At 44.1% G+C, this 19,039-nt stretch overlaps 1 protein-coding gene across 2 annotated transcripts in view; it reads left to right on the top strand.

Annotated features, from left to right (window-relative positions):
• Positions 1–387: 387 nt before the first annotated feature.
• The window catches only part of GATA4 (GATA binding protein 4), a 51,959-nt gene continuing 33,307 nt past the window's right edge, over positions 388–19,039 (top strand). For both annotated transcript variants that reach the window (XM_054716941.1, XM_054716942.1), the window contains exon 1: positions 388–1,003. In XM_054716941.1, the coding sequence (XP_054572916.1) occupies positions 388–1,003 (616 nt within the window). The remainder of the gene's footprint in view (positions 1,004–19,039) is intronic.

Below are 19,039 nucleotides of genomic sequence, written 5' to 3' on the forward strand. Positions count from 1 at the left end.
GACCCGAAGGCCCGTTCCCCACACCCCAGCCCAGACCCCCTGCCCGGCATCTGCCACCCCTAGGCGCTCCTCACCTCCGGGCCCCGGGGCGGATTCGGCCCCTCCTCCACCATCTCCGGGAAGAACCAAACATTTAATTTGGGGTTTTCTCGAGTTAAACAAGCCTTTTGCTCAATGATGGATTTAATGCGTATATATTTTTGAAGGATTTTAAGAAGCATTTGGTTTTCGATCTTCGTTTTTTTGTGACGGTCCCTCCCTCACCTGTACATTATTATTATTTTTTGTGTGGGTGATTATTATTATTTTTCTTTCCGCTCCTTGCTCCTCGACCCGCGAGTGAGAGGACGCAGAAGCCGAGAGCTCGCTCGCTCGCTCGCAGGGAGGATGTACCAGAGCCTGGCCATGGCCGCCAACCACGGCCCCCCTCCCGGGGCGTACGAGGCGGGCGGCCCCGGGGCCTTCATGCACAGCGCGGGCGCCGCGTCCTCGCCCGTCTACGTGCCCACGCCGCGGGTGCCCTCCTCCGTGCTGGGCCTGTCCTACCTCCAGGGCGGAGGCGGGGGCGCCGCGTCCGGAGCCACCTCCGGCGGCAGCACGGGGGCGGCCCCGTCGGGCGCGGGGCCCGGGACCCAGCAGGGCAGCCCTGTTTGGAGCCAGGCGGGAGCCGAGGGAGCCGCCTACACCCCGCCGCCCGTGTCGCCGCGCTTCTCCTTCCCGGGCACCACCGGGTCCCTGGCGGCCGCCGCCGCCGCCGCCGCGGCCCGGGAAGCCGCCGCCTACAGCACCGGCGGCGGGGCGGCGGGCGCGGGCCTGGCCGGCCGCGAGCAGTACGGACGCGCCGGCTTCGCGGGCTCCTACTCCAGCCCGTACCCCGCCTACATGGCCGACGTGGGGGCGTCTTGGGCCGCGGCCGCCGCCGCCTCCGCGGGTCCCTTCGACAGCCCGGTCCTGCACAGCCTGCCCGGCCGCGCCAACCCCGCCGCTCGACACCCCAACCTTGGTGAGTACTGAGCGCGAAGACCGGAGCCAGGTGGGGACCGGGGCAGAGGCTGTCCAGAGCCCTGTTTGGGACATTTAATGTTCACAGGGTGGCGGGGTGGGGAGGGGGAGAGAGGGTGGGTATTACGCATGAATTTCTAAGCAGAGCAAACCCGAAAGTTAGAAGCTGGTGGCGTGGGGCGATGGTGGGGGTGAAGGTCACAGTCCCAAGGAACCCCAATTCTGTGAAGCGAGGGCAGGCTTGCCCTGAGAGAAGACTGCAGGTGTCAGAGTCGGAAGGAGTCCCCCGAGCAGCGCAGCGCAGCCGTCGGGGCTGGCTGGCCGCAGTGCGCCCCGGGCGCTGCCCGTCCCTGTGCCCGCGGGAGGCGGACGGGCTCCGGGAGAGGAGCCGCCGGGAGCCCGTCCCCCGAGGACCGCGCTGGCGGTCGCTGGGTTTCTGCCCCGTTTCCTCCCGGCCCTCGCTCGGCCCTCCGCAGGGAACTGATTGCGTCGGGCTTGGCAGCCCAGATCTTCTGGGCCATTTGGCGGCCCAGTTGGAGGATCCCTCGGGGTGGGTGGCAGATGACTCTCCTGCCGGGGCTTTCACACCCGGAACAAAGGCGGGGCCGGAGCGGTGAGGATGGGTGGAACCGGGGCCGGCTTCATGTGGGGGCCCCCGGGGCCAGGGCGCACTGTCGCCTGGCCGGGACAGATGCGCCCCGGAGTGTATCTGAAAGGCCGGCGGGTCAGTGTCCGGGAACACGGGACACTCGGAGAGGTTTCTTTAGTAAGACCCGCCTTGAACAGACACGGGCTTGGACGCAGACTGCCTCGGGACCCACGGGCTGCGGTGGGAACGAATAACCGTAATGGGCACGACTTAATGTTTCCTTTGAGTGTCACACCTGGGAAAGACGCCGGACGGGCGCCCCCCTGCCCTGGTGTATAGACGGACAAAACGAAATCGGAGAAAGGGCCTCGGTGCTTGGGGCCGGTTGGGGAAGGGAAGTGGCAGCTTCTAGTTAAAAATGCAAACGACCTCTGGGCCTGGATAGGGTGTGGGTGGCGTTGGCTCCTGTGGGGGAGGGGAAGCCCAGACTGGAGAAACAAAGTTAACATTTATTGACTACCTACTAAGTGCTAAATCCCTTCACATTTGTTCTCACTTTGAAGAGGAAAGCCTGACCCTCCCAGGTTTCCAGTCTTGGGCTGGCTCAGGGAAGGACCCGTGCTTTGAAGGGCTTTTAAATGATTCTCTGACCCTGGGTGGCCAGGGGAGGTCCCCAGGGGGAATCCAGCCAAATACACATCTCAGGTAAACTGATTAACCGTGGAAGTGGCGCCGGAGCTGGGTCTGTGGCTCCTAGTTTCCCCCTCCCCCTCACGGGGGAGCCAGACGGCACACCCCAGGGGAGGAGGGGGACCTCCGGAGCCTTTGGGAGGACCGGAGAGAGATAGCGCCCCACATCTCCATACAATGGCCCCGCTCCGGTGGTTGTGTGGGTGGGGTGGGGCACTTCGCCCTGCATTCTTAGAACTCGTGCTTTCTCTCTAGAACTTCTGTTTTAAAAGAGGTCCCTGGCTGGGTGGCTCAGTTGGTTAGGGCATCATGCTGAAATGCCAAGGTTGCCGGTTCCATCCCCAGTTAGGGCACCTACAGGAACCAATGAATGAATGCATAAATAAGTGGAACAACAAATCAATGTTTCTCTCTTTCTCAGCTAAATAAAAGTAAACAAATAAAAGGGGTCCCATAGTTCCACTTCGTTTAACTTGGAGGTGGGGTGGGGAAGTTGATTCCTAACCCTTATAATCCTGGAGCGAGAATTTGGTGTTTGGTTGGGGGAAAAAAGAGAAGGTCAAAAGCCAAAAATGGAGGGTACTTCCTGGTCATCAGAATTACAACTGCAACTATGTAGAAAACAAAACAAAAATGGTGTGAGTGCAGGCAGTGAGTATTTAGATCCTAAAATGCAACCCGTACCATATAGGAGGGTGCTGGAGAAGTAATGTTTCCCAAATTCCAGTGTCAATGGATAGCAAGCTGACCTCCAAGGAGTGCGCTCTTGCCAAGAAGTGCGGCTGTCTTCCCAGCACTCTGCTCTGTCCCACTAGCTCAGGAAGTCCCACCTGAAGACAGCCCTTGGGTCTGGTCTAACCAGCTGGATTGTCTCTTCTGCACATAGCCACGTGTTTTAAATGGGCCAGTCATGAAGGATTCCGTGTTATCGTTGTGAGGGAACACGAGGCAGGTTGAATTTGTTGGCATTCGCATCTTCAGGTGGCACTTAGATATAAGCAAGTTAGGGTAAATGGGTGTTATTTAAAAAATATATATATATATATAAATTGATTTCAGAGAGGAAGGGAGAGGGAGAGAGATAGAAACATCAATATGAGAGAATCATTGATAGGCTGCCTCCTGCACGCCCCCCCACACACACCAGGGGTGGAGCCTGCAACCTGGGCATGTGCCCTTGATCAGAATTGAACCCAGGACCTTTCAGTCCATGGCTGACGCTCTATCCACTGAGCCAAACCAGCTAGGGCATGGGTAAATGGTGTTGTTTTTTTTAAAAAAAATACATTTTATTGATTTTTTTACAGAGAGGAAGGGAGAGGGATAGAGAGTTAGAAACATCGATGAGAGAGAAACATCGATCAGCTGCCTCCTGCACACCCGCTACTGGGGATGTGCCCGCAACCAAGGTACATGCCCTTGACCGAAATTGAACCTGGGACACTTCGGTCCACAGGCCAACACTCTATCCACTGAGCCAAACCGGTCAGGGCTAAATGGGTTTTTATATGTTCCTCTTATCACGTGGGTCCTACTGAAAATGCCTGGTAGCTTTCTCAAGAACCAATCCTGGCACATTAGCTGGCAGTGACTGATAGAAGAATGATGATCAGGAAGTACTGATTCCGCAGTGTTTGCCGAGAGCTTGCTGTGTAGAGTTGCTACCAGGCCCTAAGATGGCCATATAGTGTGGCGGTGTGACTCAGGCAAACCTAGATTCAATTTCAGGTGTCCCTGGATCTGGGTTGGGCAAGTTACTTACCTCTCTCTGTCTCCTCTCTTTTTCTCTAGAAAAGGATAATGTAACTACTTTTATTGTTCTCTTAAATAAGAAAAATAAGGTAATGTTTGTGAAGTACTTGGCCCCTCATAAACGATGGCTATGTCATTAAACAGTCTCACACTCTCATGTAGCATGACCAATTTTCCTGATTTGCTCAGGACTGAGGGGTTTTCTAGGACTTGGGAATTTTAATGTTAAAACTAGGACAGTCCCTCATAAATGAGGATGGTTGGTCACCCTAAACCGACATGAAAATGGCTAAATGTCCCAGCAGCATGCTACAGTAATGAGCTCAGAGCAAAGGAGAGAAGAAAGAGGTTGTTCTTCCCTTTGTCTAGGAATCTGGAAGCCTTCACCTAAGTGGTGCCATCTCCATTTGGCCTTGAAGGTTGAGTAGGAGTTTGCCAGGAAAAGTACCCGCAATTTGAAAAGAAAAAAGAAGCCCTGGCCGGTGTGTCTGAGTGGTTAGAGTGTTGACCCGCACACTGAAGGGTCACCAATTTGATTCCGGTCAAGGGCACGTACCTGGGTTGCAGGTTCTATCCCTGGTCCCAGTTGGGCAAGTGCAGGAGGCAACCAAACATACGTCTCTCTCACATCGATGGTTTTTTTTCCCCTCCCTCTCTCCCTCCCAACCCTTCCACCCTCTCAAAAAAAAAAACACAAAACAATGGAAAAATATCCTTGGGTGAGTATTTCTTAAAAAAAAAGAATAAAAAGAAAAAAAAGTTATGCCCATTGCTATCACACTGTAGTACCATGAATGATACAACATAGCTTGGTATTTATCACCATAGGTAAAACCACACAGACTAACTTACCCTTCACTCCAAAACTGTTTGTAATTTTAACGAGGAGAAATAAGAACACATCTTTATTTTTCTATAATATTAATCACCTTAGTATTAACAATATCTTGCCAGAATAGTTATGTTGGATTTTTAATAAGGCAAAAATCAAAGTAATAAAAGCTAATAGGGGCCTCTGTAAAGCCCTGCACTTAGGTTGGAAGGAATTTTTCTACCTTGACTGCAGTGTATATGAACTTAATTCATTCCAAGTTCAATATGAGCCTTGACCCTAAAACAACAGTTGAAATCGTTAATTAGGCTGCATTAATGGAATTATGTGATCTTAGTGAGGGCAGGTACAGAGTCTTACTCATATTTAAGTGCCTGGCACATGCTGGGCACTTAGCAAATATTTGAGAAGAGATCTAGGAGGCAATTGCCTCAGTCCCCTGCCCAGGTCAAACTGCACACAATGGCCACTTAGGAGGCCAACTGGGGAGCCTCAGAAAAGAGTGAGCAGTGTGGGAGAAGGTTCTGGAAACTTTGGGAAACCACTGGAACAGTTGAGATTGCAGAAGTCACGGGGTGGATAAGTGAGGGTGAGAGTGACTGTGTACACAGATATCTAAAAGGCAAACGTCTGTGGCCTTCTAACCTGTGCTGCTCCAGGTGAGCCGGTATTAGGTTTGAGAACACTTTCTCACACTTGATTGTAGTTGTTGAAATGGAATAGGGGACATGGTTTGTCTTCATAATAAACCCCTGCGCACTGAAAGTGCTTAAGGAGAGACTGCGTTGCCATTGGCCAGTGGAGCTGTGCAAGGAATTCTTGCATTGTATGGTTGCAGGTCTGTGTTTGTGTTCATGTGAAATAGCTATTTCAGGGTAATGTATCTGTCTTCTTTTAAAGAAACCAATCACAGTGGTTATACAAGTAGAGCAATTTGTCAAAACTGGTGGAAAGGTACTATTAAAACAGGAGTATTTTATTGCATGTACATTACAACACAGTTGGTTTTTGTACCAATTAATGCTTATAAATACTTAAGGCTGAAAAAGGAACAATGGAAATTATATGTAAATATGCCTTGAAGGAAATGGCATTTTGGTAGACGTTACTGGAAACACTATTAAAATATATTTTATTATAGAATGACAGTTCTTTTGTGTCATGGAGAAACAATCAGTTATAATATTTTCAAAGGGTCTCAAATTTTTTGAATCATTTAAGGGGTAGGTTAAAAAAATTAACAACACAGCGAAATGCATGTATATGACTCTGTGTTACCCAGATGATTTCTTTAAAAGCTTTGCCTCATTCACTGTATTCTGAGTTTATGGTGTAGGTCGGAGAAAAATTCTGAGGTGTTCTCTTGATCTTTTGGGGACTGCTTATCAATGAGGCCAGTTGCTTTCAGAGCCAGTTCATTTATATAAGAAACTGTATAAGATCAACTTTTTTTTTTTTTCCAACTCTTAAAAGTAATGTGTTTGGCTAGAGAATGATTTGCCAGTCTTTGAGAAAACCAAAGTTGTTTAACTTTCCGGTTACCACCCTGAGCAGGTCAGTCAGCCTTGGGCTGGTCTGTGGTGCTCAGCTGAGAACCAATTAAATGGGAAAGGTGTGTGGGGACCTGTCACCTGCCCAATTGTGTCTCATCAAAAGGTCAGGCCACATTTGCTAGGCACTTTCTAAGCACTCGGGTGGAATGATGCATGCACAGGAGACAGTTTTCGATAACACTTTCTTCTGTATCCCTCCCCATTTTTTTTTTAACTTAAGTTCCCTAAGAAAACAAACATATGCTGAGGTGCAAGGAAACAGGAACTCTGATACCTGTGGGTGGGAGTGTAAATTGGTGCAACCATTATGAGAGCCCTTGGTGATAGCCAACAAATTACAAAGTAGGTTACTATTGACCCAGAAATTCAACTTCTAGGAATTTATTCTAGAAATAAACTGGCACATATTAGTTGCAGCACTCATTGTAGTAAAAAAAAAAAAAATTGGAAATAACCTAAGTGTGCATTAAGGGGCCGTTTGTATACATATGGCACAGGCAAACAGTAGGATATCATGAAAGCATGAACATTCAGAAGTTCATTATGTTCATGTATGGAGTCCTCTGTACATTGTAAGTGCAGGATGTGTGTGTGGCACGATATTTGTGTAAAACACAACAAAAAAAGAAAAGGTTATATGTCTTTGAAAAGACTTAATTTATCTCTGGAAATAGTATGCACAAGGAATTTGTAACCTTGATTGCTCAGGGTGGGGGTGGAGGGGTGGGGATAGCAAGGCCGGTGAAGCATAAGGGTGGAAATGAATTTTCACCATCTATACCTTGGAACTTTTTGAATTTTTAAAACTTCTTAACCATTTTTAGTAGTAACTTTGTGCTTCATTTTTAATTCCTTAAATAACAAGAAAATACATTTAGAATACAGGGAGGTTAAAGTTAAGTTTTATTTTATTTTACCCCCTTAAGCATTTTGTGTAGGTCAGCAGTGTTAAGTATATTCACATTGTTGTGAAGCAGATTTTCAGAAGTTTTTCCTCTTGCAAAACCGAAACTGTGCCCATTAAACATCTGCTCATTTCCCAGTCTCTTAGGAATTGGCAACCACCAGTCTACTTTCTGCCGCTATGAATTTCACTAGTCTAAGTATTTCATAGAAGTGGAATTGTACACTATTTGTCCTTTTGTGACTGGCTTATTTCCCTGAGCATACTGTCCTCAATGTTCATCTCTATTTTAGCATGTCAGAGTTTCCTTCCTTTTTAACACCGAATAATAGTCCGTTGTATGTATTTTGTGCATTCATTCATCCATCTTGGACACTTGAGTTGTTTCCACCTCTTGACTTGTGAATAATGCTGCTGTGAACATGAATGTGCAAATGCAACCTTTTCAGTTTTGAACCATGTGAGTATATTACCAATTTAAAAAGTTAAACCAATAAAGTTTTTGTTTTTAAAGATCACCTCACCCCACCTGGTTTGGCTCAGTGAATAGAGTGGATTGAACCTGGTTCAATTCTGGTCAAGGGCACATGCCCGCGTTACCGGCTCGATCCCCAATAGGGGGCGTGCAGGAGGCAGCCAATCAATGATTCCCTCTCATCATTGATGTTTCTATGTCTCTCTCCCTCTCCCTTCCTCTCTGAAATCAATAAAAATAAAAAATAAATAAATAAAAATAAAGACCACACTTCTATCTATCTATCTATCTATCTATCTATCTATCTATCTATCTATCTAGATCCTCACCAGAGGATATTTTTCCATTGATTTTTTTAGAAAGAGTGGAAGAAAGAGGGTAAGACAGAGAGAGATATCGATGTGAGAGAAACACATCGATTGGTTGCTTTCTGCAAGCAGGCAACCAGGGCCCTGGCCAGGAGGAGCCTGCAACTGAGGTACATGCCTTTGATCGGAATTGAACCTGGGACCCTTTGGTCTGCAGGCTGAGGCTCTATCCACTGAGCCAAACTGACTAGGGTCAAACCAATTAAGTTTTTAAAGGGACATACAGTAGTCATGAATTGGCTTCCTGAAAGTCTCTCCCCATTTTTTTTTTTTAACAGGGTTCTATATTTAGTTTATGGATGCATAGGAAAAGTACTTCAAAACAAATGTTTATTGAATTTGGCTTTTGATTTTTGCTATCCAACAGATTGCTTTACTGAAGGGACAAAAACCCTTTTCCTACTCTCAATATCTATGGGGTAGCAGATCTTAGGCAGCAATTGTCGATTGCCCCGCCCCCACACTGACATGGCTCCCCTCATGGGCACATTCACAGGTGTGAGCACTTCTCCCTCCCTCGGGTTATATGGAGGCTAGATTTCCCCAAACCACTAACCTAGGGCAGTGATGGGATTGTATTAGAAAACAAATTACCATTTTCCAGGGCAAGGTAAATCTTTTAGCCAATTCCTTTCAGCCTGTTCTTTTAAGACAATTGAGTTGTATGCAATTTAGAGCTGAAGCGAGTTGCAAATGTTGCTGCTTTTGTCCGCTTAAGAAAGAGGCAGGATCACTGGTTTTATCATTGCTTTGCTCCAGAAGAGGGCAATTCTTGAAGACCTGGGATGCTGCTGCTGCTTCAAGAACTTGAAGGGGCTTTTTTGACATCAAACGTGTTTGTGTGCTGGTGCCTTTTTGGCCTGCACATTCTAAATAAGGGGTAATAATGCTCTCTCATGGTTTGGGAATGAGTGTCTCTGTTGTATTGACCTCATGTAACTCCATGAAGAATTATTTAAACATTTTATTGGCTACCTATAGAGCTACTCCTTTGTCTCCTTCTAAAGAAAGAAGGTAGGAAAGAGAATATGAGCAGGCTGGTCTGCTTTAAGTTGTATGAAATAAAAGTGCAAGGCTGGGTACATTAATGTTTGGAAACTAATAACTTTTTTAAAATAAATTTTGTTATTGACTTCTGAGAGGAAGAGGGAGGGAGAGAGAGATAGAAACATCAATGATGAGAATCACTGATTGGCTGCCTCCTGCATGCCCCACACTGGGGATCAAGCCCGCAACTGGGCATATGCCTTGACCAGGAATCAACCGTGACCTCCTGGTTCATAGGTCAACACTCAACACTGAGCCACACCGGCCGGGCTAGCTAATAACTTTTTAGGGATAATGGCCTATATCGTGTGCATTATATATGTGCAATTTCTATGTAGGAAGTTGGATCCTTTATTAAGGGTCAATGAGGAAGTTGTCAAGGACTTTTAAGTCCTTCCTGAGAGGTAGATAGTATCTCCATTTTGCTGGGTAGGAAACTGATGCGCAGGAAGATTAAGTAATCTGCCCCGGCTCCCACTGGTAGAACACGGCAGCTCTGGTTTGGAACCCACATAAATCCAACTTCCAGGACCGTGTTTCCCCCCATTTACTGCACTTTTCATTAGCACTTACCCCTGCAGAAACAGACGGTGCGTGTTGGTGGAAGGACTCAAACCTTAGGCTTTCCTATTACTGGGCTACCCTCTCCCCAATGTAGTTTCTCTTCTGTGTTTTCCTGCTTCCCCCAATGTCTCTCCAGTTCAGTGTCTTCCCAAGTGACTGTCCATCTCATTCTGATACTGCAGAACTTGCAATGTTAGGAATCCCTGCCTTGCACAAACTTCCTTTTCAGCCTCCTGATTCTGGTGTGCCCAGAATTACAGAGAGATTTCCCAGAATTCAAACCCTCCACACTAGAGGGTTCTCACTGAGGGGAGACGGAGGCGGGGGGGGGGGGGGTATTGGCTGCATAAGAGCAAAACCATATGGCTCTCAAATCCCTTTCCTGAACGAAAATGAAAGCCATCTTTTCTGTAGATTCAAATGTGTTTGTGGGAGGAACAGAGAAAGTGGGGGGGGGGGGGCACAGTAATTATGTTTTTAATGAAGGTGGGAGTAGGGGCATGGATCAAGAAAGGGAATAAAACCCCAACCAGAAGAACCCACGTGGCATTTCTCTGAGCTGAACACAGAAGCCATCGGTGGAAGCTTTCTCGTTTCTGGCAGGAGGCCTATGGTTTTATCTATTACTGCTTTGTAATCAGAATTGAACTGGGATATTCAAGCCTCTTATCTGAACGAAGGGAATTTGCTTTTCTGGCCTTCAGCATTTTGCAGAATCTCCCAAATTGACTTCATTTCTTTAAATATCTTCCTTTTCCCCAAAGGAGGAATATAATCCAGGCAGGTAAGTCATTCCATATGTTTAAAGTCATTGAGAGGCCTCTGCAGGTGTGGAATGCCAGGCTGTCTTTCGCTCTGTGTTGAATCATCACAGATATACTTTATTTTGGAGGACAGTAAATCAAGGAGTCACTACCAGAATTTGGTGGGAAGTTTTTGAGGATTAGTAAACCAATCACAGACCCAGCTTGGCTTCTTAAAATTGAATTCAGTCCTTAAATTATTTTCTTAATCTTCCTTTTTTTCTTCCCGGTTCCAATCTTCGTTTCTACTTCTAGCAATCCAGTCAGACTTTATCACCTCCATTCAGAATCGATTGACAGCAACTGGTGAGCAGGTTAATTATAATCACAGAATAAACGCTGAAGTCTCAAAGTTCACCACTTTCGCGATGTTTCCAAACCCGTCAGGGACCATGCCAAGAGACGCTCATTGACCCATTCAAGCAGGTGTGGGAGTTTGAACCGGGGGCAGACAATCGGATCTGATTCAAGACAACACAGTTTGGCTTCTTATCTGCAGCTTTTCCTATCTTATGATGTCTGTCATTTCAGATAAAAAAGTTCAGTCAATTGAGCTGGGAAATGGCAAGTTACATTTTCTTCTGATAAAAGTTTTCTAGTTGCTGTTTTATCAGATTGGCTTGAAATTGTATGTGTTTCTGTCAAGGTCTGCAATGACCTTTTCAGATATTTTATCAGGTATTAGGTGGGGAAACCTTTTTTTTTTTTTCTTTTTTCTTTGACCTAGCAAAGAATAACCTGACTTCCAAGACCATAAATCAAACCAGGTAAAGAGAGGCAATAATACAGGTTACCCTCAAAATTGAGTAGGTGGGGAAAACAAACAACAAATAAAACCTTTCCCTGGCATATGGAGAGAACTTAACTTGACCCTAAAGAAGGAATGTGTTTCTCACAGAGTGCACACTTAATAGGAAAAAACTACTTATTTGAAAAAAGAAAATGTTTTCCAGGCCAAAGATGCCTTCAGTAAGAAACATATTTTTCCAATGGTATCAGAAACAATTAATTCTTCTTTTATTAAACTCGATCTATGTTTAATATGGAAAAATGAAAAACTCATATAAACCAATGCACAAATATTTGATAATCTTACCATCCAAAGATAACCACTGTTAAGCATTAATCTTTTGACTTTTTAGTTACCATACATATGCAGGCATGTGTATACATATATGTTTAAACAACCATAAAAGTTACTGTTTAGTTATTTCATCATTGAAGAAAGTTTTAATAAGATTAGTGACCAAGTCTGGCTCCTGAAGATGATCCCTTAAATCAGGGATGGGAACAGCCAGCCTTCGGGCTGTATAAGGCCTGAGAAATCATTTGGTCTGGCCCTGCCAAAGCATTAGGGGTAAGTTAATTAAATGCTTAACTAAATATAGGAGGTTAACTTTTTAAAAATATTTTTTTATTGATTTCAGAGAAGAAGGGAGAGAGAGGAACATCAATGATGAGAGAGAATCATTGATCTGGCTGCCTCCTGCATGCCCCCTACTAGGGACTGAGCCTGCAACCAGAATCAAATCAGGGACCCTTCAGTCTGCAGGTCAACGCTCTATCCACTGAGCCAAACCAGCTAGGGCCAGGCTAATTTTTTTTTTTTGAGGTATTTATTTATTTATTTATTTATTTATTATTGTCTAAAGTTTTACATATGTCTTCTTTTTCCCCAATTGACCCCACCCCCACCCCTTCACCCCCAGCCATTCCCACCCCAGGCAAGCCCCCACTGCCCCAGTGCCTGTGAGGGCCAGGCTAATTTTTAAGTTGATAATTTTGTATAGCCCTCGAATGATGTTATAAATACGCAAATGGCCCTTGGCAGAAAAAAGATTTCCCCACCCCTGCCTTAAATAGAGCAAAAAATGGGAATTGATTGAAAGAACTGCCAATAATAAATAGCCAATCAAATGGGAGAGTTATGTGTGAAAACATGTTTGTTTTTTTTAATATTACAGTATATTATATAGAGCCAGTTTAAAGCTTGAGCATATTTGTAAGTTCTCAACAGTTGCCCCCTTGAAGTGATTTGTGAAGCTCTGATTTGCTGGGAAATGTGAGCAGTGGCTCCCAATCCATTTTTTAGGGGAGATCATTGAGGTGAAACCACAAGGGTCTGGCACCAAAGGCCCCGAGAATCATGTCCTGTGCTCTCATTTTCGTGCTGGATGACTCTGGACCACTTATATGCCTCTCTTAGCTTGAGTGTCTGCATTTATAAGGTTAAGAAATCAGCTAGGAGCAGAAATGCTAAAAAGGGCTGCTCCAGGGCCCTTTGGGAGATTAAAAATCCAGGGTCTTATGGCATCCCCATGATAATAGCTGATGTGGGCTATCCTTCCCCATACCAAAGCTACCATAGTAATAAATAACCTTTATGAGCTTGCATCAAACTCAAATTCATGCAGTCTGTGTAAAGCAGGTTTCCAAGGCAACCTGCCTCATTTTAAGCGACATTATCTGAAATTTTGTGTTTGATGGCCCAGTTTTCTTTTTAATTTTTTTGTTTGTTTTTAATATATTTTTATTGATTTCAGAGAGGAAGGGGGAGGGAGAAAGAGATAGAAACATCAATGAGGAGAGAGAATCATTGATTTGCTGCCTCCTGCACGTCCCTCACTGGGGATTGAACCTGCAACCCTGGCATGTGCCTTTGACCGGAATCGAACCTGGGACCCTTCAGTCTGCAGGCCGACACTCTGTCCACTGAGCCAAACCAGCTAAGGCTATTTTTTCTTATAATCTATATCAGGGGTCCTCAAACTTTTTAAATAGGGGGCCAGTTCACTGTCCCTCAGACCGTTGGAGGGCTAGACTATAGTTTAAAAAAAACTATGAACAAGTTCCTATGCACACTGCACATATCTTATTTTGAAGTAAAAAAAAACAAAACGGCCAGACTATAGTTTAAAAAAAAAACTATGAATAAATTCCTATGCACACTGCACATATCTTATTTTGAAGTAAAAAAACCAAAATGGCTAAAACACCCACATGTGGCCCGCGGGCCGTAGTTTGAGGATGCCTGATCTATATATATAAAAACCTAAGTCACCATTAGGACCAAACGAATGAACCACCAAACAACCAGTTGCTATGATGCGCACTGACCACCAGGGGGCAGATGCTCAATGCAGGAGCTGCCCCCTGGTGGTCAGTGCGCTCCCGAGGCCCCTCGCCCCTGGCCCCGATAACCCGATCCAGTCCTGCAGGCCAATCTCCCACAGTCCCGTCCCTCCCTCCCCGCCCTGCATGAATTCGTAGCTACTGAAATGTAAAAATAACTTTAGGAAGCCATGGGTTAAGTGACCTCAGAGTTGGTCTCAGTTTATTGTTCCTTTGCTTTTTGGTTATAACTAAACCCATTCCGTGTCTGAGCTCCTGGGAGGCAGTAGAGATCCACAGAGGGTAGAGCTCTGTTACACACACCAGTACCAGACACATTTGCTCCATCCAACAACCAGCCAGCAAATACTAGTAGTTCTGCCTGCTTCCTGTGAGCAGGGCACTTGTTAGACTTCGGGGATCAGAAATGAATAAGATGGTCTCTGCATGCCAGTAGCTCGCTGTATGGTGGGGGGGGATAAAAGTGAATGTGCAGTCTCAGTGTATGGAGAGCTGTAACAGGGTCAATCTGGGTTCCAAGGGAGCCCCTAGGATTCTTAAACTGGTCTGGGAACCGGAAGTTCAGACCAGGTTTCCTGGAGGAAGGGATTCCTGCATTGAGTCCTAAATGATGATCAGGAGTTTGCTGCATGGAGGGAAGGATGTTCCTGGGTGAGGATGTCTCGAGTCTGGCTAGTCCACGGTGTAGGGTGGGAGGGCATCAGGCTGGAAAGGAAGCAGAGGCATCCAAAGACTTTGGACTTGGCCTCCGGGAGAGAAGACATGACAGGAGAACAGTGGGATGGCAGGATTGGAGTAGCATTCCGGATATAACTTTCGTTAGAGTGTAGACAGGCAAAAAGTAGTGGCCTTCCATTTTGTTTTGTTCTTGCCTCACTCTTGCAAGGCCATGACCGCCTTTCCTCTGCATTTCTGCACTCGTCCCCAATTATTTAGAGATACTAGTATAAATATTTATAGATAAATATTTATCTATAAATATCCACTCTATCCACTGAGCCAAACCGGTTAGGGCATCCCACCTTCTTTTGTGATCATAGTGAGGTAAGTGATGGGAGTGGCCTTGAATAGAATATTGATAATTACTGGGGAAAGAGCTCTGATGGAAAGAAAGTGGCATGCTACAAGGATGTTTGGAGGAGTTCAAGTATATGTGCTTCAGCAGTAGGACACCGTGCAGCGTGTGGTTTGTGTCCATGCTGAGATGGGAAGAAGGGGCAAAAATTGAGGTTGATCCTAGTTCCCAAACCAGATCCTACCTTCCCTGTCCTGGAAAGGAAGAGGGGCGTGGCTAATCTGATCTCCAAGGCTTGGTCCCACCCTCTTGTAATCCCACCTTTAATTTTTCTAACTCTCTAGCCCTCTCCCTTCCTCTCTGTAAAAAATCAATAAAATATACTTTTTTTAAAAAAGTAAGAAACATCGATGAGAGAAAACATCGATCAGCTGCCTCCTGCACACCCCCTATTAAGGATGTGCCCACAACCAAGGTACATGCCCTTGACTGGAATCGAACCTGGGACCCTTCAGTCCACAGGCCGACGCTCTATCCACTGAGCCAAACCGGTTAGGGCATCCCACCTTCTTTTGTGATCATAGTGAGGTAAGTGATGGGAGTGGCCTTGAATAGAATATTGATAATTACTGGGGGAAGTACTGTTTATGCAGGTAAGCACCACTAGACACCTTAGGATGGATTAGCCAGAGCACCAAGAGGTATAGAGGTGAAGATGAAGATTTTAAGTCCAATTCTTGCCTTTTAAACAAATTTTAAATATGTTAAATTTCAAATATATGCAGATGTAGAGAGTAACTCTTCATCCCTCAGCTTTAAGCAAATATCAACTCATTACCAGCTGTATTTCATCTACATTCCCCCCACCACCACCACCAAATGATGGTATTCTGAAGGGCATTCCAGACAACTTACTGTTTTATCTATAAATATTTATACTAGTATCTCTAAAAGGTATAAGGGCATGTATTACAAATATAGCCCCAGTGCAAGTATCACTCTGATACAAATTAGCTATCACTCATTAATATCATTAAATATACAGTCAGTGTTCAAATTTCCCATTTGTCTAGTTGTCTTTAACGTTTGTTCAAATCAGGATGTAAATAATAAATAGGGTCTATATGTTGCCTCTTAAGTTTCTTTTAAGCTGTTGGTTCCCCTTTCATCCTTTCTTCTTTTTCTTTGAATATATTTGTTAAAGATACTAGGTTTTTCCTGTAGAGTTTCCTATAGCCTGGATTTTGTTGATTGTTTTCTTTGTGACATTTAATGTTTCTCTGTCCCTTAATCTCATAAATCTGTGACTGGAATAATAGACCTGATCACATTCAGCAGCCTTTGATGATCACTGCCTAGATCCATTATTTCATTAGGGGGTTACAAATGGTGACATTCTAATGCTCTCATTCCTTTCTCATTTATTATCTGGAATACATCTATAACAATAAAATAAAAAACTTAGTTTATGAAATATTTGCCCTAACCTGTTTTGTTCAGTGGATAGAGCACCGGGTCCTGGGTTCAATTCCTGTCAAAGGCATGTACCTTGGTTGTGGGGCTCAATCCCCAGTAGGGGGCGTGCAGGAGGCAGCTAGTCAATGTTTCTCTCTCTTTGATGTTTCTAACTCTCTATCCCTCTCCCTTCCTTACTGTAAAATCAATAGCATATATATATATATATAATATATGATGTATATAATATATATAACATATTATATTTATATAATATTTATTTAATATAATATTTATATAATATTGCTGAGATGGAACGAAGGGATAAAAATTGAGGTTGATTCTAGTTCCCAAACCATATTTTTATATAATATTATATAAAACCATATATTTATATAATATTTATATAATATATATAATATTTATAATATATATTTGGTAACTCTGAGATACAGTTTGTAATGAAAAGCAGGAGAAATGCTTACTTCTTTTGCTTTACTTTTCAGCATTTAAAATAATAACTTCCCTTAGCATCCTTCAAAAATTACCAATGAAGTGAATTTTTTTGTCTCTTAATCCATGTAGTTATTATTCTAATTGATGCTCAGATTGTTCCACCTTTGTCAGTGGGAGCTTGTTCAAATTGGTTCCTGAATTATTTTTATTTTTATTTTTTACAAAATCTTAGTTGGACCTTTTCCTGCTTTCCATACTACAAAATGTTCCTGGCTCTTACGCATTTTCTCCTCCAAGACCTGGATTCGGCCACTTCGCCAGAAGCCCTGGCTACTTTTTATGAGGAATAGTATTCGGACACCACTCTTAGAGCTCGCTCTGCTAGTGAGCTTTTAGATATTGGGTTAGTCATTCAGTATAGAGGTTAGGAAGTACTTCCCCACCCCACCCAAAGATAAGGTAAAATTTATCATGTGTTGATACCAATACTTTCAATTCAAATTTAGGTCTAAAAGGGTTTTACTTCCCATTATGAATTAAAAAAAAAACAACACCTGATAAAATATACACAACATAAAATTGACCATTTTAACCATTTTTAAGTGTACAGTTCAGTGGTTTTAAGTGTCCACATTGTTGCGCAACCATCACTGCCATCCATATCCAGAACTTTTTCATCTTCCCAGAGACTCTGTTTCTATCCCCGCTTCCCCAGCCTCTGAAAAACACCCTTCTCCCTCTATCTCTATGAGTTTGACTACTCTGAATATCCCATATAAGTGGAATCATGAAGGAGTTGTCCTGCCCAGCGGGCATGGCTCAGTGGCTGAGCATCAACCTATGAACCAGGAGGTCACAGTTTGATTCTCAGTCAGGGCACATGCCCCTGTTTTGGGCTTGATTCCCCAGTAGGGGGCAGGCAAGAGGCAGCTGATCAATGATTCTCTCACCATTGATGTTTCTATCTCTCCTTCCTTCCTCTCTGAAATCAATAAAAATATACTTTTTTAAAATAATAAATTTGTCCTCTTGTGTCTGGATTATTTCACTTAGCCTAATATTCTCCAGATTCATACATGTTGTGCCCTCCGTCCAGATTTTCTTCCTTTTAAAGGCTGAAAATATTCCATTGTATGTATCTACCACATTTTGTTTATTTGTCTATTCATCTGGGGTGCTTCTGCCTTTTAGCTATTGTGAATAATGCTTGTTGAGGTAAGAACATTAAAACCCGTAGAACATTTTTATAAAAACTTGAGTCAAACAGAGGATGTGCCTAGAAGCAAGATCTCAAGAGTCTGAGAAAAAAAAAAAAGCCTCCCAAAATGATATTTGGCAGTTTCTTTTATGCATTTGGAATTAGGGAGGGAACATAGGAAGATTACATGAAGATGGGAGGAAGCAAGGCAGGAATTGAATTACAGGATGGTTAACAAGACTCAGTGCTTGCTCTCTTCAGGGTGGTTTCCCTTTCGAGGTGTCCAAAAGGAGGTGTTTCAAAGATGTGTTAGCCTAGATGCACAGAAACAATGGACAGAGCTTGCTTAAGGCAAAAATAAACCTTTTACTAAAGAAGTTATATGCCTGGAGCATGACTACCCACTATGACCTGCCCAGTTTATGACAGATCATCCTGTGACATTACTTCCTGTACAACCTCTTTTTCTGTCCACATGTTGTTTCTCGTGGGTGTACAAATCTCTGTTGAATCCCTGCTTTCATTCTTTTGGGTATTTACCCAGAAGTGGAATTGCTGGATTGTATGGTAATTCTGTGAGGTTCTGAGAAACTACAATACTATTTTCAATGGCAGTTTCTCCATTTTATATCTTTTATGCTTCTTTACATCTATAAATCTTTCATCCACACCAAAAATCCATTCTCAACAACACCACATAATTCCTCACTCACTTTATGCCATAGCATCCATAGAGTCTCATCAAAACAATATCAGCACTTTCATTAACAGTCGATTATTGGAACCAGTTTTATCGGTTTTAGTCATTCCTTGCCTTTGACTTTGGATTTACCACCAGTGCTTCTAGCTCTTAGCTTTGAACTCCTGGTACACATGCAGGGTTGCTCACAGTGGACTCTCTACTTCTCGCTTCTCCATGAAGTGCTCCACCCCAGATGGCCACCTATGTCGGGCCTTTTCCCAGCATTCCAGCAGCTTGGTTCCCCTGGAGGGACTGGCAAGGTTGACACAGTTGGGACCAGATATGAAGGGCCTTGAAAATCAGGCTGAGGTGTTTGGGGCTTTATGTATAAAGGGCTAACATGATTGAATCAGTAGATTGGGGATATATATATATATATATATATATATATATGTATATACATACACACACACACACACACACTGTGTGTATGTGTGTGTGAGAGAGAGAGAGTGAGAGTGA

The sequence above is a fragment of the Eptesicus fuscus genome, chromosome 6 (genome assembly GCF_027574615.1).
Source record: "Eptesicus fuscus isolate TK198812 chromosome 6, DD_ASM_mEF_20220401, whole genome shotgun sequence".
Classification (NCBI taxonomy): domain Eukaryota; kingdom Metazoa; phylum Chordata; class Mammalia; order Chiroptera; family Vespertilionidae; genus Eptesicus; species Eptesicus fuscus.